General features: G+C 54.1%; 3 protein-coding genes across 6 annotated transcripts in view; all 3 read left to right on the top strand.

The window, feature by feature from the left end:
* Window positions 1-26,463, top strand: part of LOC147646411 (uncharacterized) — a 584,263-nt gene that overhangs the window by 376,551 nt on the left and 181,249 nt on the right. The gene's annotated exons all lie outside the window — the stretch shown is intronic.
* Window positions 513-6,429, top strand: LOC147646418 (maestro heat-like repeat-containing protein family member 7). The gene is made up of 16 exons (XM_086873479.1): window positions 513-996; window positions 1,242-1,348; window positions 1,618-1,682; window positions 1,800-1,949; window positions 2,138-2,286; window positions 2,609-2,756; window positions 3,006-3,193; window positions 3,283-3,420; window positions 3,698-3,812; window positions 3,965-4,105; window positions 4,300-4,476; window positions 4,610-4,765; window positions 4,925-5,026; window positions 5,372-5,474; window positions 5,755-5,811; window positions 6,101-6,429. The coding sequence occupies exons 3-16, from the start codon at window positions 1,626-1,628 to the stop codon at window positions 6,298-6,300; spliced, it is 1,881 nt and encodes a 626-aa protein (XP_086729605.1). The 5' UTR covers window positions 513-996; window positions 1,242-1,348; window positions 1,618-1,625; the 3' UTR covers window positions 6,301-6,429.
* Window positions 513-26,316, top strand: LOC111921974 (maestro heat-like repeat-containing protein family member 7). 4 transcript variants are annotated; one of them, XR_015281878.1, is made up of 17 exons: window positions 513-604; window positions 20,342-20,841; window positions 21,160-21,224; window positions 21,343-21,672; window positions 21,857-22,005; window positions 22,263-22,410; window positions 22,619-22,809; window positions 22,892-23,029; window positions 23,297-23,411; window positions 23,584-23,721; window positions 23,954-24,130; window positions 24,256-24,411; window positions 24,564-24,665; window positions 25,067-25,169; window positions 25,450-25,506; window positions 25,812-26,085; window positions 26,157-26,316. XR_015281878.1 is itself a non-coding variant. In XM_086873475.1 (16 exons), exons 2-16 carry the CDS (start codon window positions 20,730-20,732, stop codon window positions 25,931-25,933), a joined length of 2,103 nt encoding a protein of 700 aa, XP_086729601.1. In that variant the 5' UTR covers window positions 513-604; window positions 20,342-20,729; the 3' UTR covers window positions 25,934-26,316. The 4 variants fall into 4 exon arrangements, 2 of the variants coding, with proteins under 2 accessions (XP_086729601.1, XP_086729600.1); XM_086873475.1 differs by having other exon boundaries at window positions 25,812-26,316; XR_015281877.1 differs by lacking the exon at window positions 513-604 and having other exon boundaries at window positions 17,841-20,841.

Here is a 26,463-nt window from a genome sequence, read left to right as displayed (position 1 = left end):
TTAATCAGATCACTTTGCTTCGAAAAATGACCCTCTGGGATTCCTCCCAAGTCTTTCTAATGTGCTAAAATACATTCTAGTGGACACTTCGTGCCTTGGCCCAGATGTTCCTTGTCTGTGTCACACCTGTGAATTTAGAATGGCCACCAGCCGGGACATGTCCCAAGGAGGCCGTGCCAGATTCTGTGACGGGCCCCTTGCCCTTCCTGCTGCGGCTGCGTCGGCAGCCCTGGGGGCTCCTTCTGCTGCCCTGAGCCTGCAGAGCAGGGCAGCGTTTGCTGATGGTTTGAGGCGTTCCTAAAGATCCTGTTGGGCTGTCTAAGACACTTTGGGCAAGGGATTCCTTCCAACCTGGGCCACTTTGGGGGGGATGGGGGCGGCCCCAGGGCAGGTGGCAGTGTGCGCAAGGGCCCTTTGTGACACATGGTCACCATGGGATGGAAATGGACAGGGTGTCAGAGGGCCCTTTGTGACACGTGGTGACATAGGAACTGGCGGTGACAGGGCCATGCCACAGTGCCCAGTGCAGGCGACGGGACAGGACGCGGCAGAGCGGTGCTGTGAGGAGCCCCCGCACAGCACACTCGTTTGTGTCGGACCCGGAGCTTTTCTGAGCCGTTATTCCTACAGGTGACCTCGAGGCCAGACCACGGGACTTGCTGACCTGCGGCCTTGCCAAGGCTTCTTTTCTTAAGGTTCTCTCAAGGGCAGACTGTGGGATTTGGTGACCTGGAGCTTTTCTGAGGCATCGCCCATCCCTGCAGTCACTGCCCTTGAAACCAGACCACAATCCCTGTCAAGGAGCCTCCTGTCCTTGTGGCAGGAGCCCTCAAGACCCCAGTGCAGGACTCGCTGTCCTGCAGTCTTGCCAGGACTTCAGTCTTGCAGGTGCCTTCCAGGCACGACTGCAGGACTTGCTGACTTGAGCTTTTCCAAGCCATCTCTCCTGCAAGTACCATAAATCCAGTCCCTGCCATGGAGCAGCGACCCCCAAGAGTGCCCAAGCTGGCCTGGGTGGAGGAGGAGGAAGGAGAAGGCCCTGGAGCTGTCCTGGCACAGGAGATTGAAGAGGTGCAGGAGTTCCAGGCACCACAGGAGGGTGAGTTGCAGAGCTCGGCCTTAGGGCTGGTGCCTGTGTCCAGCTTGGCCCCATCCCATTCCATGCCATGCCATCCCCTGGTGCTGTTCCTATGGAAAGGATGGGAGAGTCCTGAAGAAGATACGGAGCAGCGACCCCCAAGAGTGCCCAAGCTGGCCTGGGTGGAGGAGGAGGAAGAGGAAGAAGGCCCTGGAGCTGCCCCAGGACCAGAGACTGAAGAGGTGCAGCAGTTCCAGCCGCTGGAGGAAGGTGAGTGGCAGAGCTGGGCCACAGGGCTGGTGCCTGCAGTCATCTTGGCCCCATCCCATCCCATTGCATCCCATCTCATCCCATCCCACCCTGTCCTGTGGAGACACACCCATGGACAGGATAAAAGAGGGGCAGGGGCTGCCCCCCCAGCAGTGGCTGTGCTCCATCCCCTGAGCCACCCCAGGGCTGTCCCTGCCTGGGGAGTGCAGGGCTGGGCTGTGTTCTCCGGCCTCTCCCGCAGCCCCTCAGCTCTGGCTGCTCTTTGCCAGATGCAGCCATGGAAAAGACACAAGAGCAGGAGCCTGCCCGTGGCCGCTTCCGCAGAACAGCGCAGGTACCTGCAGCCATCCCCACCTGGGCTGGGCCTGCTGGCACTGCTCAGCCCAGCACCACGCTTGGAGCACTCCATAGAACATCCCCGATGTTTCTGTCTCCTGCCCTTCTCCTACAGCTGGTTTGCAACTTCATCAAGAGAATTCGGGAGGAAGGGACCAGCGCCATGGCCACTGGGGTCAGACCTTATTCATACATCTTCAACACCAAGGCCACTGCTGCCCTGCTGGATATGCTTGTAGAGGAGGGTTTTTACAGTCAAAAGCAAGTAAGCAGCCTGTGGCCAGGGTTTGATCCTCCAGGGATCACTTGGCCTCCCAAGCCACACCTGCTGATCACTCTAAGCCTTTGAGGCCATTGCAGCGTGGTGAGAAGGGAAGCACTTCTCTGGGGAAGCTGGGGACATTCCTGACTCCCTGTGGCAGCTTTCAAAGTCTCCCCTTGTGCCTTCTCCAGGTGCCTGCCATGGTGAGGTACATCCACCAGTGGCTCATGGCCAATCAGTTCTCTGAGCACAGGCTGAACAGGACCCTGCTGGATCTGAGCGAGGCACAGCCCACTGATGTGGTCATTGCTCTCCTGCGTGTGGCCCCAACATGTGACAGGTACAGGGCCCACGTGCCCAGAGGGCTCAGGGCTCCTCAGCCCATCAGCCTGCACAGCCTGGCCCAGGTGTCTGACCAACAGAGACTTACAGGGCCCTGTGTACCTGGGACCTTTCCCAGCCCTGCTCCATCGGCCCCTGAGCCTGCTGCCATGCCATGGCCCCTCTGGGCCCTGTCCCCGCAGGGCTGGGCTGCCTGGGTGCTGCTGCTGGCGAGGGGCAGCAGGCAGAGGCAGAGCTGGCAGCCAGCTCAGCTCCCCATTGCTGCCCAGGCCACGGGGATGTGTCTGAGACCCCCGTGAGACAGAGCTGTTGCCCCACAGAGCTGCTATGACCATGTGGAAGACGATCTTGTGCTCGCCCAGGACAGCGGAGCAGGCATACCTGATAGTCCTCGATGTGCTGGGGAACTGGCCAGAGCACAGCACGTGCACCTCTGATGGAGACAACACGGGTGTCTTTGCCCTGGCTGTGAGTTTCTGCAACTGGCCTTTGCTCAGCCCATGGCCAGCCGTGTCTTCAGCAGCTCTGTTTCCTCCTTCCCCCACTGCATCTCCCTGCCTCAGGCACCAGGCTGAAACCTGGCCTAGGGGCAGCTTCAGGGGCACCAGGCCTGATGCTCCCCAAGGGTTTCCCCTGACCTCTCCCTGCCACACTCAGGCCCTGACACCCGGACACCTCGGCACTGAGCACTGTCTCTGGGTTCTCTGTCCTCTGCAGGCAACTGTGCTGATGTGGAAGATCCTTCAGATGCCCTGTGTCCCACATGTAGTGACAGTGCATTTCCCCCGCCTCTTTGTGCATCTGCTCTTCCAAGTGTTCTTCAGCACTTTGGAGATGCCAGAGGATCTCAATGCCTTCTGGAAGGGATGCCAGGAGCAACACGGCCTTGCCATCAGCCCCAACAGGTGCTCTATCCCACTCCTCCTGTCCCTGCCATGTCTCCACGGCAGGAGCCAGTGCTCCCAGCGTGACCTGGGCTTTGCTGTGCACACAGCTTTGCAGTGCAGGCCCTGAAGTCCCTGCTCTGCCAAATGCATCGTGAGGAAGTGGTGGTGGAAATGGAACACAAGCGTGGCTGGGACAAGCTGCTCAGTGCTGACACCCACCACTATGCCGTGGGTCTGCTGGCCAGGTGAGACCCCCTTCTTCCCACTGCCTCTGGCATTTGTGCCCCGTGCTGAGGTTGCCCAACACAGTCCCCACTGTTGTGGGCCAGAGGGCCTCGTCACCAAGGGACAGCTAAGGAGACTGGAAAAGGCTGGGAGAGGCGGGTGCCCACAAGGAGTCACCTCCCCAAGGGCCCAGGTCCCCTTGCAGGACAGTGGTCAAAGATCAGAACTCTGTGAATCAGTCCTGGGAGATGTTTGTCCCCCTGGCTCACGGTCTTGGCTACTTTTTCACCCTGGCAGGGAGATGTTGTCTGCCTCTATACCCTTGTGTTCCCGCATTGTTCCCTACCTACTCCAGCTGCTCAGCACACAGGAGGCACACTGGGATCTGCCTGCCCTGGCATTCCTTGTGGAGGTGAGCCCCATGGCCAAAACTGCCTCCCTGCAGAGCTGCCTGCCACCTCTCTGCCCCCTCACAGCTGCAGCTGCCTGGGATGGTGCCCATGCCCTGTGTTGGTTCTGGGCTCCTGCCAGCTGGCTCCCCTGTCACTGCCCTGTGCCTTTCAGATCCTGGACTACCTGGACTTGAGCGAACGCAGTGCTAACAGAGTCCTGGAAATCTTCTCAAGGCACCTGAGTAGCGAGAGCAGGGACAAGCGTCACCTGGCACTCAGGGCCCTTTTCAAGTTGATTGATGATCCCTCGATGGTGAGAAGTGGGCAGTGGCTGAAGCAGTGCTGGGGAACGCAGTCACTTGGGCTCGGCTGGGCTTCGGGCACCGAGGCAGCTGCTCCCAGCTCTCCTGCCTCCTGCTTCAGCTGCCTGAGTGCTTTGGGACAGGCCTTTGGCCTCTTGGCCCTGTGGCAGCAGGGTGGCGTTTCACAGACTTGTCTTCCACACAGGCTGAAAAAATGCAGAGCCTGACTGAAAGTCTTGTGGAGCTCCTGTGGGATGCAGATGGAGAGATAGTTAGGAAGGCAATCATGGTGCTCAGCTTTATAGTTTTGGACAAGGACATGCTGATACCCAGCCACATGGCTCTGCAGCTGGCTGAGGCACTCCTGCCACTCTTTGACCATGTAAGACTCTGTGCCCCCAGCCGAGGCCACTGGGTGCTGCCCAGACACTTGGTGCCCTGGGGATTTGCCCACCTGCGCCCTGCTGAGCCCCATGCAGACAGGGCTGAGGTGTTTTTTCCTTCCTTTCATATAGGATAATAGCCAGGTGCAGCTGGTGTCCATATTATTCTTCCGATCGCTGATGACTGTTCTAACGGAAAAGAAAAAAAAGGCCCTGAAGTCACACGTGCACCACAGCCTGCTGCCACTCTTCTTCCACTGCCATGACGAGAACCAGCAGGTGGCGGAGGTGAGGACTCCCGGGCTGCTGCTGTCACCCGGGCACGGGGCTCGGCTGCCTCCTGCCCTGGCACCTTGCCGGCTGCAGCCTCCTCCAGGCCTTGGCACACAAATGCGGGTCCTGTGTCCTGGCTTGTGGGGCCATCTGCGGGTCTCTGCTGCTCTCCAGGCTTCTTGGGCAACGCTGCTTTGTGCGGCTGAGTTCCTGAAGAGGAGAGATCTGGAAAGACCAGTGAAGAAGAAGAAGCTGTGGATGATCACCGAGTGCCTGGTAAGGACGGCTTGGAAGGCCCAGCCTCAGCCTGGAGAAGCCCCCTGTCTCCGGCGCTCGGTTTGTGGGGCTGGCAGCTGTGCCCCTGCCCAGTGCCGCAGCCGGCCACACGGCTTCTTCTCCAGGCTCCTGTGGCCCCGAGCCGGGTGCCAATGGAGCCCCACACTGGGGCTGCGGGCAGGGGCGGCACCGCGGCTCCCCGGGCAGCAGCCGGCCCTCTGCCCCCTCCAGAGCCCGGCGCCAGCGGCTGCTGGCCGGGCCTCAGCGCTGGGCGGGCACGGGAGGCCGGGGCTGGCCGCAGAGGCAGAACCCGCACCAACCCTTCCCTCCTGCCTCTCTCTCCAGCTGGGACAGGATGAGAGGCGAGCGGCCGAGCAGCTGCGCCGGGCCCTGCCGTACCTGGACTGCCCACAGGAGCCCTTGCAAGAGGCGGCCATCAGGTTCATCGGTGAGCCACGAGCCCGGGCTCCCTCCCCGCCCCGCCGCAGCTCGGCCCCGGCCCCGGCTGCTGCCCCGGCAGCGGCACCCGGGCCCGGCGCCCTGGAGCCCCGGCTGCCCTCGGGGCTGCTGCTGCCGGCCTCTGGCAGCCGTGCCCTTGGGCTGAGTCAGGATGCGGCAAGGGCCCGGGCTGAGCCCTGCCGGGGCGGGAGGCCGTGTGGCCACAGGGCTGGCAGCGCCGCTGGCAGGGAGCTGTGCCGCTGGGGCCCTGACAGGCTCTGTGTTCCCAGGGATGGCCGGGCGGCTCCTGAGGGGGCAGAAGGAAGAGCTGCAGCTCATTTACAAATGTGAGTGAGGGCAGCGGGCTGTCAGTGGGGCTGGCGGGTGGAGCTGCAGGTCCTGGCCTGGCTGCGGAGGGCTCTGCTCCCCGTGTGGATGAGGGGCGGCGTGAGAAGAGCACACCGAGATTTCAGGGGCACATGGGGCATTCGTGGCCAGCAGCTTCAGGCTGATCCCCTTGGTCCCTGCTCCCTGCTGGCCATGGCAAGAGCCGACTGGGATGGCCCTGGCAGGGGGCTATCCGTGGGCCCTCACAGGTCTGGGATCTGACCGTGCCTCTGTTCGTCTCTCTTCCAGCCCTTGTGAACATGGTGGATGGCAGCAGCCCTGCCATTGTAAACCTGGCAATTCAAACACTGTACATCCTACAGGCAATAGAGAGGGCTCGATATTCCGTCTTTGATAACCTGCAAGATCAGCTCCGCAGGGCATGGAGGACAAAGCCTCGTCTGTCGGGCCTAGGCTGGCTGTGCTGCTGGAGCTCTGCAGAGAGCTGATCTGGCAGGCTCTGTCTGCTGGGCACCACCTGAGAGAGCAGCGATTTTCCTTTTCTCTAGCATTGTTCCTTTATTTTTTTTTTCCTTATGTATATAAATATAGCATATTACATAGGCATATAGTTATAATAGGCAGTCTCACAAGACCTTTTTTTTGCTACCCATGGTGTACAGGGCATAGGGGAAGAGAGGTGTCATGCATAAAATCTCTCAAGAAATCCACCCCGGATGAAATACTGTGTTTAGTTATGTACAGTTAATGTTCTTATCCCATTTGTAAACCTTGTACCCCTTGTTTACTCTGATGGTTATTAGTAATGTTAATTACTTACCAGTTTCTGAAGTGTTTTAAAGGTTCTTATGAGACATTCCTGTACCCTTTCCCCTTACTTCCCTGCTACCTTGTAACAGAGCTGCTCCCATGGGGGCTAAATCCAACTAACAAAAGCAACCCATTAGAAAGGTATGCCACAGAACCAGGCAACTCCCATGGTGGCTGTGCCACACTAGAACAAAGAAACTCCCAGGAAGATGTGTAACCGAGTAAAATGCAAACTAAGGCATGCGGGACACCAAAACAATGAGCTAACAGAGGAATAAAAGGACAATGAAACATATTTGAGCAAGCTATGATGCAAGATCATCTCCCTGCATCACCTAAACCTGCTTAGAAACCATCTTCCTGCATCACCATGAGCTAAGAAGACCGGAAAGGACTGACAGCCCTGGACAGCAAACCAGGATGACAGGTCCCTGGCTACTCTCATGAGGATGGAAGCCCCAGCTCTGCAGTGTGTGCTGCAAAGCTGAATTGTGTCTCCTCCTTGGAGCTGACAGTGTGGGAATGGCCGTGATGCAAACAACCCCTTGGGCCCCCCCCTACCCCAAGAGCTGAATCCTAATAAAAGCATCAAACAGGAGTCTTGTCTCCTGGCCAATTTCTTTCAATTACCGTGTGCCGCACGGGCCGTGGCCGAGGGGGCCTGGACCCACCCGGAGCTCCTCCCGGAGCCCAGCGGACTCCAGCTCAGCGGGGGCCGGCAGCGGGGCACGGCTTAGGCTCGGCAAGGTGTGAGCAGCCGTGGTCCGGCCCAGCCTCAGCCGGGGTCCCGCAGCCTCCCGTCCCCACCCGGTCACTGCTGGGGCCAGCCCGGCCCCGCCAGGCCGAGCCTGTGCGATTCAGCCCTTCTGGGACACAGGGCCAGAAAGACTTCAGCCCTGAAGCAGCAGGCTTTGAGTTCAAGCCTTGGGAAGCACTTGCCAAAGGCTTGATGGCAATTCATACGTTCATCAAGTCACCCCACTGAAAGTTATGTTTCTAGAATCTTCCCGTGTCTCTCCCCTGACTGGTTGCAATTCGTGGCAGTATTTTTCATCTTTCTAACCCCAGTCTGTGTCTGGACCCATGCCCTCAGACTGTGCCCTCACACCTCCCCTAGATATTGTTGTGTCTGCCCCTAGGCCTGGTCTTTGCACTTTGCTCCTGTGCTGCACAGGCTTTATGGGCCTCATCCCTACTTGATTTTCCTATTCCAGTTGGTTTTGGGGACTCCAGCGAACCCGCTCCTTTAATTTCCTCCTCGGTTGCCCGGGTGTCAGGGGACCCTGAAGCTTTAAGGATTGTTGTGGCCACTGTCAGCACGACTGCAAGGGCCGTAGTGCAGCGGGGCCCGGCCTGACCGGCAGCCGGGTACCTCCTCAAATGTGGAAGCAAGAGAGAGATTTCCCTGGCTTGCCTGTCTGCAAAATGTCTATCTCACAGAGGTGGATCCAGCTTTTTAAATGCTTTAATAGGTAGTCAGTTCCCACAGCTAGCCAGCTCTTGGATTTTGCTTGGCACAGGGGCAGCTCTCGCTTAGCAGCTCCTCTCAGTAAAACCATTTCCATGGGGGGCTTCTTCCCTGCTCACCAAATAGCAATTCATGCAAAAGCAGCACAAACTGTTCTTCCTGTCCTCCTATCTTTGCCAGAGAATGCCTTTCAAAGGGATAATAATTGGGAATGAGGGGGTTTACATTTTCCATTGCAAAGGAGCCTCCTGCCTCCCTTAGCAGGCCCCTGTCTTTCAAACGAAGACACACACGGTCTCCTTTTGCACCTTCACTTGGCCCCAGCCACTCCTGATCATTTGAAGGAGCGGCTCAGAAGAAGGGGCTGCAATCCCCCAAGGCCTGGGCTGCTCCAGGCCGCTCCTGGTGCCTTGGGCTGTTGAAGGCGTGCCAGGGTGGCCTTTGTGACACAGGCACAGGGTGCCGGGGTGCCCTTTGTGACACAGGCACGGGGTGCTGGGGTGGCCTTTGTGACACAGGCACAGGGTGCCGAGGTGGCCTTTGTGACACAGGCACGGGGTGCTGGGGTGCCCTTTGTGACACAGGCATGGTGTGTCACGGCCCGTGGTGACGCGGGACCTTGCGGTGCCCAAAGTCCATTGTGACATGGCACAGCCCTGCCCCGGCTGGGGGGTATATAAAGGGTTCGTGGAGCCTGGGTCAGTCCCAGGACAGTGGCTGTGTCCAGGTACCTGTGTGTGCCAGAGGACTGCAGGCACGGAGGAGGAGAAGGCGAAGCCCAAGTCCCAGCCCCACAGGCCCTGGCCCAGCTCACAGAGAGCCCAGGCCTTGAGGGAGCAGCAGGAGGAGGCTGAGAGGGCAAGCAGAGGGAGGAGAGGAGCCGTGGAGTCCTGTGCTGAGGAAGAGCCAGATCTCTGCTGAGGAGAAATGAACAAGTTCCAGCAAGGGACTCCAGGGGAAGCCTGCACTGAGCCACAGATGTCCCCAGGAGAAGCCCAGAGCTGCCAGGAGCTCTCTGAGTGGGATGAAGGCCTTGAGGAAGAGCTGGTCCAAGTATGGGGGAGCTACTGGCATTTGCGGGACTGGGATGAGGGCAGGGAGCAAGAGCCCTCCCCAGTTGTCTCCGAGTGGGACGAGTGCAGGGAGCAGGAGCCGTGGCAGGCGGACAGCGATCACTGTCAGGAATTCTCAGATTGGGAAGAATCTCCTGAGCAGCGGCTGTCCCCAGGAGAAGGCACGAGCCGCCGAGCACTCTTGGACTGGGAAGCTTGTCGCAAGCAAGAGCTGTGCCAGGATGGCCAGGAGGTGACTGGAGGCAAAGCAAAGAGAAAATCCTCCAGGTCCAGCTGGGATGATGACAGTGATGGAGAGCTGGCTCAGGACAGCAGGGAATACTGCGACATCCTGTGCAGCCAGCTCAAGGCCTGGCAGCGGGAGGACGATGACTGGGATGAGGTGAGCGTCCTGGAGCTGCACGAGAAGAAGAAGGAGAAGAGGCCAGGCAGCAGAGACTGGCAGATTTAGCCCGAGAGGGAATCCTGCTGCCTGTCCCTCGAGAAGCTTGGGTGGAGTGCCAGGAGCCCGAGCTGTGCCCGCAAGAGCAACTCTGTGCCGGGCCTGGCCCTCTGGCAGCCCAAGCCACGGTGGAAAATGTCTCTTCTCCTGGGCAGCCGCTTCCCCACAGGAAAGGCCGCTCGCTCTTGAGGCGGGCGCTGTGGGCGCTGCGGGGGCTGCGGGGGCTGTTCCACTGCCCCTGCCTGGCGGCACAGCCACAGGATCAGCGCCCGCTGCCAGCAGCGCAGGGCTGCAGATGGCGGCTGCCCCGCGGCCTGCCCGGCGCCCTGAGGGAGCCACACGGGCTGCCCCGGCCTGCGCTGGCCCTGCGGGCCGAGTTGGCCCCGGCCGCTCTGCAGCACCCCTGGGGCAGCTCCCCGAGGGCACACGGCAGCCCAAAGCGGCACCCGAAGGGGGACCCTCGCTGCCGGGGCTCAGCGCCGCATCCCGGCCCATCGTCCGGCCGGGAAGGCACCTGGAAAGTCATCGGCTCCCAGCGGCAGCCTGGCACCGCCAGCGGCACCCCTGCACCGGGTCCCCGAGGGCCACAGCCACACGGCTCTTGGCCCTTTGCAGGGACACTGGCTCCAGCTCCTCCCTGCTGGACTCCAAGGCCATTTCCTCTCCTCAGGAAAGGACTCCATGCTGATCCTGGGGCACTTTGGCCATGAGGAATGGACACAGACAGGAGGTGTTGCTCCCAGGACACGACGGCGGCCTGCTAGACTGCAACACACACAATTCTAACAAAAGAAAAGAAAGTTGTGTTTAGGAAGTAGCAGTAGTATAGAAAAATACTCCAAACCCACCCCCCCCCACCCACTAAAACCTGCATAAGACCCTCCAGAAACCGAAAAATGATCAAGAATAAGAATAGGAATATTAGGAAGAAGAGGTAGAAGCTGAAGTAGATGAAGACGTAGTACTACTTAAAACATGGAAAATTAAGAATAAGAATAAAATGTTGGAGTCTGGAATACAGTGTGTGCCCTTGTTTCTGATACTTAGTTATAAGATCCAGGTATAAGTTCCCCCAGACAGGGCAGGTCCCTGGGTGCTGCCCCTGGCCCACATAGTTTTCAGATGGGAAAAACTATCAGAAGTAAGGTTTTAGAAGACAAAATGTCTTCCCTGCTGACAGCACCGTAAGGAATAGCTGCAGGGCAGAGTTTTAAAAACAGAGGTTGTCTTGACCTCTCTACAGCCTTGCATGGTGCTCAGCATGATAGATCAGGGGAAAAAATATTATAGTGGTGGGGCAGCAGCCTCAGGGAGACAAAGAGTTACGTTGTCCTACCCCAAACCCCTTGAGAAGGGCGGCCCAGGAGTTCTGATTGGGTTTGAGTCCCTGAGGGGTTCTCCCTTGGTGTGCTTCTACTGGTCCCTGACCCTGAACTCCACCCTCAAAGGTGGAAACCCTCGGGGGTTCTGTCCCTCAAAAACCCCTGCTGTGCCTCTGTTCGGGGCTCTCTGTTCTGGACCTGACTTTGTTCCCATGCTGAATAAATGGTTTCGTGAACGGGAGCCCGTCTTGGTTGGTTTGATGCTGGTCCCCAGAATCCTGCTGCTTCCCTGGACGAGATCCTGAGGTTGCTGACTGCAACATATGGTGAGAGAATGCGTGGCATCCAGTGAAGCAAGAGAACAGCAGGATCTGGCTCCATGGACACCTCGTAAGTCACCGGCTGATGGCTTGAGAGCCGGCGAGAACCCTGCCTAAGAAATGAGGACTCGAGAGTACCTGGCAGGAAGGCTGGGTTGGGAGTGCCTCGGGCATGGGGAAGAAAAGGGCTTACGGAGGTGTGGGAGCTGAGACCAGACGCTGGGACAAACACCTTACATCACCCAACAAGTTGTATTATGAACGATATTAACATTATGGACGATTATATTAACATTATGGATGATTATGGACGGTATGGCTCTTCTGGTGGACTGTTTTTGCATTCTGTGAAGTTCCTTTTTTTTTTTTTTTTTTTTTTGGTGTATACCTCCCTGTACCTTCCCCTTTCCTCTGTTCCTAAGGGCAGGACAAAGGGTGAAAAAAGCCAAGATGGCTCAGGGCTGCTGCCAACTCCCCATCACCCCGGTGTCTTTCTGCCATCCTGTTAGCGTTCAGGAACATACATAATCACGAATGATTATATGAAGGTACTTAATTGAAGAGCTCTGGGTATCAGGGTTACACATACCCAAATCTGACCCAATCTGGTTTTGAGTTGAACATATTTTATACTCTATCGTTATGCAACTTACATATTAATTATTAAACTTACATTGTTCTATTGTAAGCATTGTTTTTACCCAAGCATGGATTTCTCGTGATCCCCCCCTTAGCCCCCCAATATTGTTCCTCATGTTCTCTAAACAATAATTATATCTAATCACATCTAACAATTGTATCATTTATCATCTACTGATTACACAGGTACAGTTTGACCTGATCTTTAACAAGCACAAGGCCTAACATTTCTCAGGGCCTACTTTTCCAAGGGCTTACCAAACCTAACTTTCTTTCTAAGTCCCCGAATTTTCTAAGATTTTAGAACTTTTTACTATCATTCCCCCCTTTGAAAGCATTTTCACTTCACTGTAAGTGCAAATGTTTTCACTTGATACAGTCCTTTGTTTCTGAGTTGATACTTGGTGTTCTTCAAATCCTTGATTGACGTAAACGTTGTCCTGGATGCTGTCAGGAACTAGAGAACCAGAGGATGGTGGGTGTGGATCTCATGTCACTGCCTTTATTATTTTCTGGTTCCAGGACATTTTCTTCTGTATTTCTCCTTTTAAGATGCTGTAAACCAACCAAATTGCTAAGAATTCAATTAGTAAGATTATCACAATCTCAATGATAGATTTAATCCATAAACTCACATTCCACCCTAACCCTTTGAAGATTTTGCCTAACCAATTTATAGTTAAATCCTTTTGCTCTTCCTATGCTCCATGCTCTATTTGTTGCAACTAATTGATGTCATCTGCAGTCACATTTGGGATGTGGATGCAGCAACGATCAATCTGTCCCCTTAAAAAAACTCACACACTCTGTGCTCTTTCAAGAGTAATAAATTGTAATTGTATGTTTAGTCCTTTAAATCTTTCCCGGGTGACTCTTGCTAGTCTATCTACCTGACCTGTTTCTCTATTCTGATAGTTTGCTATCTGCTCTAGGGCCCACCCAAATTTCACTCTACTAGAAGGTTCTTGCCAAGTGTTATCTTGATTCTATTCCAATCCTAATCTTTCCTAGCTGTGCCTGTGTTTAGCCACTGAGTTGATTTTGCCATTGTTAGCATCCATACAGAGATTAATTTTTGCTTTAGCAATTTTACCAATGCTTCTGCACCCCAATGGCAATTGTTATGTTTCATTTGTAGAACTTCTCTCATTATCAAGGGGGTTAACACTATTTGTCTTTGTGCAGTTACATACCACTCTTCTGAATTCTTTTGTGCATTTAGCAAATGTCCCAATTTCTCATCTTTTATTGAATATTTTGGTTTTGGAGACAAATTAAATTGAGAAACATTAGTCTTTAAAGGTATCAATGCCATTGTTGTTTGCACTTCTCGAGCAATCTGTCGGGCTGTCCAGTCTGCTTTTCAATTTCCCTCTACTCAATTCTAATGTTCTGGTTAAGGCAACCAGTTCTGCCCTCTGCGCAGATGTATTTGGTGATAATGCTTTGCCTCCACTATTGTACTGACTGTTGTTACCACATATCCAGTGTATCTGGTCCCGTTCTCCACCAAGCTTCTTCCATCTGTGAATAGCTTCAATTCTGCTTGCTCCAGTGGGATGTCTTTCAGGTCTTCCCTTGCCGAATAGGTATACTCTATTACTTCTACACAGTCGTGCTCTAATGGGCCTTCTTCAGTTGTGGTACCTAGGAAAAAAAGCTGGATTCAAGAGGTTAATTGTCTTTAGTGTGAATTCATCCTGCCCAGTCAGGATTATCTGGAATTTCATCATCTTACTTGGAGATAGCCAATGCCCCCCCCCACTTTTGTTCTAAAACAGTGGTTACTATATGTGGCATGTAGACATTAATGTGTCTACTCATCATGAGTTTTCTTTTTTAGCTTCTTGTATCAGCATCACAGTGGCTGCAACTGCCTGCAGGCACAAAGGCCATCCGGCACTCACGTGGGCAAGCTGTTTGGAGAAGTAGCCTACCGGCCTTTTTCAGCTTCCCAAACATTGGGTCAGCACTCCCAGTGCTAGGTGCAGTCTTTCATGCACAAACAGGTGAAAATCCTTGGATGAATCAGGCAGTCTTAACGCCGGAGAAGTTGTCAATGCCTCCTTGAGTTTGGGGAAGGCCTCCTTCTGTGGTTTGCCCCAGGTAAATGGCTGCATCTTCTGGGCTTCATACAGGGGTTTTGCAATTAGTCCATAGTCCACGATTCACGGCACCACTCTGTCATCTCAAGGAAAACTTGTAGCTCATGTAGGTTCTGGGGTTTTGGAATAGCACAAATAGCTTGAATATGATTAGTGCCCAGCTTACATTGCCCTTGTGAGATTTCACATCCCAGGTAAATCACAGTCTGCCGGGCAATTTGTACCTTTTCTTTAGACACCTTATATCCTCCCATTCCCAGCTGATTTAAAATTTCAATTGTTACCTTTATGCAGGTTGTTTTCTCTTCTGTAGTTGTCAGTGTATCATCAACATACTGTAACAGCAAGTATTGTTTTCTGGTACTTGCCCATTCTTGGTCCAAATCTCCAGCTCCTTTGCCAGCTGGCTTCCAAATAGGGTTGGACTGTTCTTGTATCTTTGTGGGAGTTGTGTTCAGGTGAGCTTTCCTTCCATTTTCTGGATTTTCCATTCAGAGGCAAACAGTTTCTTACTTTCTTTGTCAAGGGGTATGCAGAAAAAGGCATCTTTAAATCAATTACAGTAAACCATTTCTATTTCTCTTTTACGGATGTTAACAGTGTGTAAGGATTAGCTACCACTGGGTAAATATCTTCAGTTATTCTATTATTGCTCTCAAATCCTGTACTAGTCTGTATTGGTCAATACAAAATTTGGGCTCTAGTGTTAACCACAGAAGTAATAGGTGCATGTTTAGGACCCACTATTGCTGTAATCAGTATGTCTCCAGTTTTGTTATTTCTAGTGAGCATTTTAAATAAAACTAACTTCCACCTCTCTGCTCACCCATGAGAGGCAGAGTTACCAGTTTCCCTGATTCTGAGGCTGTTTGGGCTCCACTCCCAGAAGCTGAGAAGGAGACTGCTTTGGCTGACAGCCCAGAGCCTGTGGAGGTGTGCTGGGTCATACAATGGGGCATTGGATACAGTGAACCTGGGACAGTGCCAGTTAGAGACTGCTTTACTCAACTTTTAAGTGATAAGCCACTCATTATGTTTTGGAGACCCCTTTCTTTATTTCTAGTGACCACTAACACTGGCAATTTGTTTTCTCTCTTTTTTGGGTTTTCATTAAGAGAACCAATGTATCTATCACCCTTTGCTTTCTCTGATTTTTCCTTCTGGGATTTTTACAGGTCCATAATTTCAGTTTTCACAGGTAACAGCACTGGTGATTCATAACTAACAATTAATTTTCTTTTGTGTATCATTTGTAAGCAGACAGCTTTCTAAATATTTTTCAGTAGTTGGTTGGGGGTACAAACTATAGCAGTCAAGTCCCCCCTTTCCAAGGGGTTAAGCCCCTCGGCCCAATAGGCTGTGTGCTGAGTTAGGGACCATGGGCTATGTCTGTCTCCTGCTATTAAGACTTCATGTCCCCAGTGCCCATTGGATTCCTGTTCCCTCAACCGAATTTGATCACTTCCAGTGAGACCCTCGGAATACGTATTCTGTCTCTGACTCATGAAGGAGACACCCATACTCCCTTTTTCTTTTCTCTTTTTTTCTCTTTTTTTTTTTTTTTCCCTATTTTTATTTCTATTTTAGTAGTTATATGCAGACCAAGATCCTTATCATTGATATAATTATATTCTATTATAATGTAGTATTAATAGTACATTATATTCTATTATAATATAATATATTATATAATATATTATATAATTATATTATAAAATTATATTATCTAATTAAAAATTATATTTTTAATTAGAGATTTCAAACTAGGACAGCAGTGTTCCCCACAATTTTATCCAAGTTAGCTCTTTTTGAGGGTAAATTTGATTAATGAGAAGGGTTTCCCTCTCTTGTTTCATTTTTGTCCAGTTTAAATTTTGTTTCATGTTGTAAAGAACATACTTTATCAATCACATTTTCCAAATCAAACCAATTACTGAGCACCAACTTTTCCCTCCTGGAGAAGGTCTGGCATTGTGTTTTGCTAACAGAGCATAACATGCATAAAATGCAGTTTTAACTTCTGCACTGCTGTTTTCAGTCATTTTTACAAAAAGAAAAACCACTACAGGGAGGTATAAACTTAAACTATACACACACACAACTTTTGCTTCCCTGTATGGGTAGAAAGACCAAATCTGCTTGGAAGGCACTCCTTCAGTATAAAATTCTGTTTGTCTCTTTGCTACACCAAGCACTCAAAATTCATACACACAACAACAAAAACAATCCAGCCCTTTTGCACTAAGACATCTTTTGTGAAATTCTGCAGACAGATCCCTCAAGTGAGCGTGGGGTGCTTTTCACCTCGGTGTGTGCAGTTTGTGGGAAATCCAACTCGCCCCCCTTGCTTTCCAGACACCGCTCACTCTTTTGGGAGTGTCGAGCTGGGTGTGGCTGGAGCAAGACGTCCTTCCCCTAATACAGACTGCACAACAAACCTGCAGCCCCTTCTGTCTGTCAGAAATCCTGTCCATGATGCCAATTTAGATGTCATGATTCGCTAATGCAAGTCGGGCTCATGAGAGGTTCGTTTGATCTCAGAGTGCAAAAGGACACAAAGGGATTTCAGTTTAAATCACAACAACAATAATGTACCTTTATTTTAGTGCCAACAACAAGGGTTATGCGATAGAGGAGAGAGAGAGAGAGAAATAAGGAAAACAAAGTAAAGAAAGAGAGAAGAGGTTATAGCTACTAACAGACGAGACAGGGTTGCTGGGGTCTTTTTCTGTGGGAGATCTGGCCGAAATTATCTTAGTCTTATGTAATTCTGCCCCAAAGTTACCTTGTTTCCAATGTGCTAATAAGCACCCCAAAGGAGAAGTACCTGGTATGGAAACATAGCAGCCCAAAACCCTTCTCTATATTATAACTATAATATACCACAAATGCCAAACCTGCGATGCTTTCGCAGTCGTCTGACGGACGGCGCCTAGGCTTTACCAAGAGGAATTCCTTTAGCCCAACCATGCACAGCTTTCGCCGCGTCTAACTGGCAGGCACCAAAACCAAAGTAAAGCGCCTTACCTCTCTCTCCCCGGGACGTTGTGAGCAGCACAGATGGTCGCGGCCGGATGGGCTCCCCGAGAACCCCTCGGTGCCGGCTGGAGCGTGATCGGGTCGCGAGTTCGCTCAGCAGCACTCACAAGGTCCCATCTGGGTCGCCAAAATGTTCAGGAACACACATAACCACGAATGGTTATATGAAGGTGCTTTATTTAAAGAGCTCTGGGCGTCAGGGGTACACATACCCAAATCTGACCCCATTTGGGTTTTCGAGTTGAACATATTTTATACTCTATTGTTATGCAACTTACATATTAATTATTAAACTTCCATTGTTCTATTGTATGCATTGTTTTTACCCAAGCATGGATTTCTCATTATCCCCCCTTAGCCCCCAAACATTGTTCCTCATGTTCTCTAAACAATAATTATATCTAATCACATCTAACAATTGTATCATTTATCATATACTGATTACACAGGTGCAGTTTGACCTGATCACTACACAAGTGAAGCTTGACCTGGTCTTTAGCAAGCACAAGGCCTAACATTTCCAGGGCCTGCTTTTCCCAGGGCTTTCCAAACCTAACTTTCTTTCTAAGTCCCCAAATTTTCTAAGATTTTAATGCCTTTTACTATCAGCAGAAACAGCAGGGGCTGGGCAGGCCTGGAAGGAGAAAGAAGGTGGAGGGGGGGATTGTTTTGGGTGTCCCCTGGCTGTCACCTGTGTAATGCCCTGGCAACAGCAGCAGCTGCTGGGCTCCCACAAGCAGCCATGAGATGCTCCCTTTCAAAGGGGGTTGGGGTCCTGGTTTTCCCCTGAGGCACCCAAGCACATGGTGAGGATCCCTCCCAGAGTGATCGGGTATTGAAAGGACCCAGTTACATGGCTACACTTGTGAGCAGAGGCTCACCCACAGTAAACAGACACAGTGATGGAAAAGTTGTGCAATAGCAGTGGTTCCTCGGGGCAGCAGCAGTCCAACACCAAAACCTCAACCATTTGCCCTTTGAGCCGTGTCCCCCAGCTAAGAGACAGCCACAACCCCACCACCTGTCCCTCCTCCCCCAGGCATGACTCCCAAATGCTCCTTTCCCTTGGCTGACTCCTTAGTGTGGGATGTAAGAGGTCTCAGCCACGTCTTGTTTCTTCATGACCTGTATTTTGCCCCTGGACAACCACTCCCTTCACAGAGTCTTTCTTCCAGATGGGAAACAATTCCCTAAAGAATCCAAAGCAAAAGAAGTGCCTCTACTTTGCTGTATTGAGATAAAATTAAATGCTAAAAAATAGCTAAAATATAGAATAAGAAAAAAATTTCTTAGCTTGTAATGGCCCAGCTCCTTATCAAATTCAGGGATCACTAAATTTCTAGCTAAATATGATGTAACTCATTTTCAACATGTAAACAAGACAGCCAGTCCTGTCCTGCTGGGTCCCAGCAGTGCCTCGCAGCAGTCCTGCATCCATGTCAGGATGCTGGCCAACACAGAGCTGTCCTGGAAACTAAGGCGGCTGACTTGAAGTTTGCGCAGATACCCAAAGGTCAAACCCAGCGGTGTTCCCTCAGGATTTAGCAGTCCTGAGTGATCTCCCCTGATGTCGCCCACTCCTTGTGGCACCAGTTGCTTTCCTGTGGAATGTTCTAGCTGCCCCAAGAGTAAAGAGGGAGCTGGAGAAAGAGCTTGCCAGGCTGCTCTCCATCCTTTCCCAGCAATCCTGGTTAGGGGGAGAAGTCCAAGCTGGCTCAAATGTGTAAATGTAACAGCTGTGCACAGGAAGGGTCAGTGGGAAGGATGATCCAGGAACCAGTGGCCTGGCAGCCTGAGCTTGCTACCGCGCAAGGCCTTGGGGCAGATCCTGCTGAGTGCCATCCCATGGCATGTGCAGGGAACCAGGGGGTCTGCTGGAGGGTGGGAAAGCTCTGTGGTGGGATGGGAACAGTTGAGGGTCCTGGTGGGGTGTTGAGGAGTTCTGTGAGCATGTTTTGGGGCTGTTTGTGTTGGTGGGTGTGTTGGGGAAGGAGTTGTGTGTAAGTGAGAGGTCTAGGCTGGAATTTGAGTCAGTTTGACGGGAGCATCCATGGTTTGGCTCAGCTTTGGTTATGGAGGACATAAGGAATATCTGTGACTTTTCCTGTTAGTGGTCCTGCTTCTCATGCAAAAAAAGAAGAGGGGAGAGCTGTAATTTACTGGCCACCTAGATATCTGTACCAGGGGGAGGATTAGCCTTTTTGCAATCTACTCAATCGTTTGGACTACTTTTGTAATACTGAGTGAACTTTCATTCCTTGAGAGCTTTAATTTTTCAGAGAATTAGGATATTATCATCCCTCCATAGAAAAGCAAAGGTTTGCAAACGAAAGAATGGCCTTTTTTTAGCCTCTGTGTAGTGCTTTATTTTGTAAAATGACTCTCAATGGATGATGTTAAGGCAAAGGACTTGCTGCTTTGAGATGGGAAGCAAACTTGCAACTCTTTCACATTCTCTGGCCATTCCAATTAATTGGTGAAGTCTGCAACTTGTAGGAAATTCTTGAGTTGAGCAATGGGGAAGCTCTCATGAATTGAGGATTCTTAAATGCCAGATCCTTCTCTGCCTTCCCCACAAAGATGTTTTATAGCTGCAGGAAATGACATCAGTGGGAAAATAATTCCCACATGTAATTAATCTGACCAAGACTAAGCATTGCCAGCAGTAGCTCCAGGAGCTCCTGCCAACAGCCCCTGCAGGAAGGAGCCCAGCCCCCAATGCACGGGGCTTTGGCTGCCCTCTGGCACAGAAACCCCCCAGGGGCACAGGTCTCTGGGGCAGGAGACGAGTGCCAGCACTGCCAGGGCTCGGGTGGGGTGGCAGGTCTGCCTCAGTGGGGACTCTGCCACACCTGCAGATTTTAGTGCTGCCAGGCCCCTGTGCAGATTCTGTGCAAGGCCCCGTGCCCTTCCTGCTGTGGCTGCGTCGGCAGCCCTGGGGGCTCCTTCTGCTGCCCTGAGCCTGCAGAGCAGGGCAGCATTTGCTGATGGTTTGAGGCGTTCCTAAAGATCCTGTTGGGCTGTCTTAGACACTTTGGGCAAGGGATTCCTTCCAACCTGGGCCACTTTGGGGGGGATGGGGGCAGCCCAAGGGCAGGTGGCAGTGTGTGCAAGGGCCCTTTGTGACACATGGTCACCATGGGATGGAAATGGACAGGGTGTCAGAGGGTCCTTTGTGACATGTGGTGACATAGGAGCTGGCGGTGACAGGGCCATGCCACAGTGCCCAGTGCACGCGACGGGACAGGACGCGGCAGAGCGGTGCTGTGAGGAGCCCCCGCACAGCGCACTCGTTTGTGTCTGACCCGGAGCTTTTCCAAGTCTTTACTTGTACAGGTGACCTCGTGGCAAGACTGCGGGCCTTGGTGGCCCGTGGCTTTCCCGAGGCTTTTCTTTTGCAGGTGCCTGCGGGGCAAGACTGCGGGAATTGTTGACCCGTGGTTTTCCCAAGGCATCTCCTACCCCTGTGGCCTGTGCCATCCAGGCCAGTTTGTGGTATTTGGTCATCTGTATCATTTAAGAGGAGTCTCCAGTCATTGTGGCAAGAGCCCTCGAGACCAGACTGCAGGACTTGCTGTCCTGTAGCCTTTCTGAGCCTTCTCTGTCGCAGGTGCCTTCCAGGCACAACAGCACAACTTGGTGACTCAGAGATTTCCCAAGGCATCTCTCTAGAAGGTGCCCTCAAGGCCAGATTGTGTCATGGCAGGCAGATTCCTCAGGCTGTTCAATGTGTTCAGGGGGAACAGAAACACAGACCCTGGAGCTGCACAACCTCCTGAAGAGCAGGAGCAGTTCCAGCCACTGCAGGATGGTGAGTGGCAGAACTGGGCCACAGGACTGATGGCTGCAGCCAGCTAGGCCCCATCCCATCCCATCCCATCCCATCCCATCCCATCCCATCCCATCCCATCCCATCCCATCCCATCCCATCCCATCCCATCCCATCCCATCCCATCCGCTGTGAACGTGCCCAAGGACAGGACGCAAGAGGGATTGGGGCTGACCCCTGGCAGTGGCTGTGCTCCATCCCCTGAGCCACCCCAGGGCTGTCCCTGCCTGGAGAGTGCAGGGCTGGGCTGTGTTCTCCGGCCTCTCCTGCAGCCCCTCAGCCTTGGCTGCTCTTTGCCAGATGCAGCCATGGAAAAGACACAAGAGCAGGAGCCTGCCCGTGGCCGCTTCCACAGAGCAGCGCAGGTACCTGCAGCCATCCCCACCTGGGCTGGGCCTGCTGGCACTGCTCAGCCCAGCAGTGGAGCTTGGAGCACTCCATGGAACATGCCTCTCTTCCCAGTCCTTTGTTCTCCTTGCACAGAGGTTCCGCAAATTCCTGCGCATTCGGCACAGAAGGAACACCACAGCAGCAACTGAGGACACAGCTGAGCCTGACTGCAGGCTGACCGAGCTCCAGGCAGAGCCTGATGTCAGCCCGGATTCAGCTGAGCACTCACAAGAGTCTGACGCTGCAGTGAATGATGAGAGGGAAAACTCTGACAAGGCAGTGACTGAGGATGTGGCTATTCCAAATGATGATGCTGGAGAGACTCAGGGCATTGCAGATGCTGGCATCACACCCACTCCTGCTCTGAGTCAGGAGCTCATAAGGGACAATTTCAAGGACAACTGTTTTTCTTCTGAGCAGCAGGTACCCAGCCTGGGGCCAGAACTGGAGGCCTCCCATGATCCTGTGCTCCCTCCAGCCACATCCACAGGGCCCCCTCAGCCTTTAAGGCCAGCAGAGCATGGCAGGAAGGGAAGCACTTCTTGGGGGAAGCTGGGGAAGTTGCTGCCTTGGACAGCACTCCATGTCTTCCCCATGCCTCCTCCAGGTGCCAGCTACTGTGAGGAACATTTACCAGAGTCTGGTGTCCTGTGTCACTGTGGATGTCAGGCAGCAAATTGACATTATAAGGCTGGCTGAAGAACACCCTGCTGATGTGGTGCTGACCCTCCTGCACTGTGCCCCATCGTGTGACAGGTATGGGGCCCACGTGCCTTGAGAGCTCAGGGCTCACCGGCCTTTAGGGCCCATGGCCCTGCACAGCCTGTCCAGTGGGCTCTGCCCAACAGGCAGAGAGGTCCAGGAGCCTCGGGCCCCTCTGTGTCCTGAGGCTGCTGCCAGTGCTCCCTCCCTGCCCTTCAGGGCACTGGGGCTCTGTCACCTGGGTCCCCACAGCTACACAGGGCATGGCTCTGTGACTGAGACACCCCTGACACAGAGCTCTGATCCCACAGAGCTGCTGAAATGATGTGGAGAGCCATAGGCTCGTCGGGACCAACAGTAGAGAAAGTGCTGCCAACATTGCTCTGTGTGATGGAGGATTGGCCTCTGCACAGCATCTGCACCTCTGATGGAGACAACAAGGATGTTTTTGCTCTGGCTGTGAGTTCCTGGAGCTGGCATTTGATCACCCAGACGTTGCTTCTCCAGCAGCTCTCCATCCTCTCCCTGCATCAGTTCCTGAGCTGAAACCTGGGCTAGGGGCAGGCTCAGGGGGCACCAGGCCTGCTGCTCCCCCTGTGTCTCCCCTCGGGCCCTGCCCCATGGACACCTCGGCACTGAGCGCTGTCTTTGGGTGCTTCTTTTGCAGGCAACTCTGGTGCTCTGGCTGATTATCCAAGCGCCTGAGTGCCACGAGGCGTTGATCCTTTATTCCGCCCGCCTGTTTCTGGCTCTGCTGTTCCATGTTGTCATCACCACCCAGCAGACGCCACCAGTGGAAGTTGACAGCTTCTGGAGAGCATGCCGGGAGGAATACTGCCTTCCCAGAAAACCCAACAGGTCCCAGTCCTCCTGTCCTTCCAATGCCTTTGTGACCAGCACCAGTGCACCCAATGTGACCTGGGCTTTGCTCTGCACACAGGTTTGCAGTGCAGGCCATGAAGGCTCTGCTTTTCCGACTGCGGTGTGAGAGTGTGGTCATGGAAATGCGATGCAAGTGTGGCTGGGACACGCTGCTCTGTGCTGACACCCAGCACTATGCCGTGGGTCTGCTGGCCAGGTGAGACCCCCTTCTCCCCACTGCCTCTGAAATTGTGCCCTGTGCGTGGGGTGCCTCACACAGTCCCTGTGGTCCTGGCCAGAGGGCCTTGTCACTGAGGGATGGCCAAGCAGAGTGGAAAATGCTGGCTGAGGGTGCCCAGAAGGTGCCTCCCCCCAAAGCACCCCCATCCCCTCCAGTGTGGTGAGGAAAGACCGGATCTCTGTGAATCAGTCCCGGTCTCTTGCCCCTCCAACTCAGGGTCTTGGTGCCTTTTCCCTCTGACAGGGAGATGCACGGTGCCTCCCTCTCTTTGTGTTCTGGGATTGCACTCCGCCTGCTCCAGCTGCTCAGCAGAGAGGAACCACCCTGGGATCTGCCCTTCCTGGCATTCTTTGTGGAGGTGAGCCCGATGGCCAGCACTACCTCGCTGAGCTGCCTGCCAGCCCTGTCCCCTTGCATAGCCACAGCTGCCTGGGACGGTGCCCGTGCCCTGTGCTGCTGCCTGGGCCCAGCCCTGCCCAGTTCCAGGCTCCTGCCAGCCGGATCCCCTGTCACTGCCCTGTGCCTTTCAGGTCCTGGATTGCCTCGACTTGTGTGAACGTGGTGACAGCATCTTGGAGATGATGTCAAAGCACCTGCAGAGCAAGTGCAGGCAGAGGCGTCGCCTGGCGCTCAGAGGCCTCGAGGTGCTCAGCAAATTTCCTTCGATGGTGAGAATGGGGCAGCAGCTGAAGCTGTGCTGGGCAAAGCAGCCCCTTGGTCTGGCTGGGTTTTAGGAGCTCAGGTAGCTGCTCCCAGCTCTCCTGCCTCACCTGCCTGAGTGCTTTGGGACAAGCCTTTGGCCTCTGGGCCTGGCAGCAGCAGGGTGGGGTTGCAGTGCCAGGGTGGTGTTTGCTGTGCAGCCATTCATGGTTTCCCAGCACAGCCTTATGTTCCACACAGGCCAGACCTATATGCAGCCAGTCTCAAAGCCTTCTTGAGCTGCTGGGCGATGCAGATGAAGATGTGGTCGGCATGTCCCTCTCTGTGCTCAAAAATGTGCTCCAGAACAAATACATCCTGATATCCAGTACCACTGCCCCAAAGCTGGCTCAGGCACTCCTGCTGCTCTTTAACCATGTAAGTGTCTGTGCCCCCAGCCACGGGCATTGGCTGCTGCCCAGAAACTGTGCCCTGTGGTTTTTTCAGCCATTGTTCAAGTGAGCCTGGAGTAGTTGCAGCTGAGTCTTTTTCCTATCCTACAGGTCAACAGCCAAGTGCAGCTCCTCTCCCTTTACCTTTTCTGCAAGGTGATGGATTTGGTAGTAGCCAAGGGAAAAAAGCTCCTTAAGTCAATTTTGTGCCAGAGCCTATGTCCACTATTATTCCACTACCATGATGAAAACCAGCATGTGGCAGAGGTGAGGAGCTGTGGGCTGCTGGTGTCCCCCTGGTAGAGGGATTAGCTGCCTCTTGCCCTGGTCACCACCCAGGCTGCAGCCTCCTCCTGGCCTTCTCAAAGGGACACGTAACACATGTCCTGGACTGTGGTACTATCTCTACTGCTCTCCAGGTCTCTCGGGAAACGCTGCTTCATGTGACCAAGTTCCTTAAGAGAAGGGATTTGAAGCAGCTGGTGGAAAAAGACAAGATGGTGAAGTTTGCCGAGTGTCTGGTAAGGACACTGTCTGGAGAAGCCTCAACTTTGAGAAGCCCCCCGGCCCCAGCACTCAGTGTGTGGGGCTGGCAGCTGTGGCCCCTGCCCGGTGCTGCACCCAGGGGCACCAGCCTGTGCCCCACACGCTGCTCCCTTCCCTGGGCCGCACGGCTTCTTCTCCAGGCTCCTGTGGCCCCGAGCCGGGTGCCAATGGAGCCCCACACTGGGGCTGCGGGCAGGGGCGGCACCACGGCTCCCCGGGCAGCAGCCGGCCCTCTGCCCCCTCCAGAGCCCGGCGCCAGCGGCTGCTGGCCGGGCCTCAGGGCTGGGCGGGCACGGGAGGCCGGGGCTGGCCGCAGGCAGTGCCCGGCCGAGGGGCAGAGCCCGCACCAACCCTTCCCTCCTGCCGCTCTCTGCAGCTGGCACAGGACAGGAACCGAGCGGCCGAGCACCTGCGCCGGGCCCTGCCGTACCTGCAGAGCCCGCAGGAGACCCTGCAAGAGGCGGCCATCAGGTTCATCGGTGAGCCACGAGCCCGGGCTCCCTCCCCGCCCCGCCGCAGCTCGGCCCCGGCCCCGGCTGCTGCCCCGGCAGCGGCACCCGGGCCCGGCGCCCTGGAGCCCCGGCTGCCCTCGGGGCTGCTGCTGCCGGCCTCTGGCAGCCGTGCCCTTGGGCTGACTCAGGATGCGGCAAGGGCCCGGGCTGAGCCCTGCCGGGGCGGGAGGCCGTGTGGCCACAGGGCAGGCAGCGCCGCTGGCAGGGAGCTGTGCCGCTGGGGCCCTGACAGGCTCTGTGTTCCCAGGGATGGCCGGGCAGCACCTGAGGGGGAAGAAGGAAGAGCTGCAGGCCCTCACTGAGGGTGAGTGAGGGCTGGCAGTGAGGGGCTGGCACTGGGGGAGCTGCAGTCCCTGTCCTGGCAGCGGAGGGCTTTGTTCCCTGTGTGGACAAGGGGTGGTGTGGGCAGAGCACAGAGAGATTTCAGGGAAGTGGGGCAGGGGGTTTGGGGGAGTGTGGATTCGTGACCAGGACCTTGCAGCTGATCCTATTTCCCCCTCCCCTCTTGTGGCCATGGCTAGAGCAGGCTGGGATGGCCCTGGCAGGACATTCTCCTAGGATTCCCACAGATCAGGGTTCTGATTGTGGCTCTGTTCCCCTCTCTTCCAGCACTTCAAGCCCTAAGGAGAGATGACAACCCTTCCCATTCAAACACAGCACTTCAAGAGATACTTAGTAAAAGAGCTGCAGAAGTACGCTCATCTGCTGGCTCAGAACCAGTGTTCATTTAAGACCTTCAGGTGCCATGGAAGATGAGGCTACGTTTAGACCAGAAGACACCAGCTAGAGCTCCAGGCACCACTGATGACTGGCACAGCTGAGCCTGTGGGAAGCTCGTGTAGCTTCAGCCATCTCCCTCCCTTTTGACAGCTCCCTTCCTGCAGCCCTCAGACACTGCCCATCCCTTCTTTTTCCTTCCACTCTCCCTCCCTTTTGACAGCTCCCTCCCTGCAGCCCTCAGACACTGCCCATCCCTTCTTTTTCCCTCTGCTTTCCCTCCCTTTTGATAGCTCCCTCCTTCCAGCCCTCAGACACTCCCCATCCCCTTTTTTGCCCCTCTGCTTATCCCTTTGCTTCGCATTTCATCAATAAACAGTTTTCCTTTTTCACTTGACCTGCATCTGTGTGGAGCTGAAGGGTCACAAATCCAGAGCGCTGTGACACACAGGCCCCTCCTGCCGTTCTCTCCTGCGCCGTGTTTTGTGCAGAGACGCAGAGGAAGGAGCGCAGATCAGGCTGGAAAGGTCCCTGTGCTGAAGGC

Source organism: Cyanistes caeruleus, unplaced genomic scaffold, assembly GCF_971803275.1.
Source record: "Cyanistes caeruleus unplaced genomic scaffold, bCyaCae1.hap1.1 HAP1_SCAFFOLD_99, whole genome shotgun sequence".
Classification (NCBI taxonomy): domain Eukaryota; kingdom Metazoa; phylum Chordata; class Aves; order Passeriformes; family Paridae; genus Cyanistes; species Cyanistes caeruleus.
Note: the sequence above shows the minus strand (reverse complement) of the source record. Positions and strands in the feature narration are given on the sequence as shown.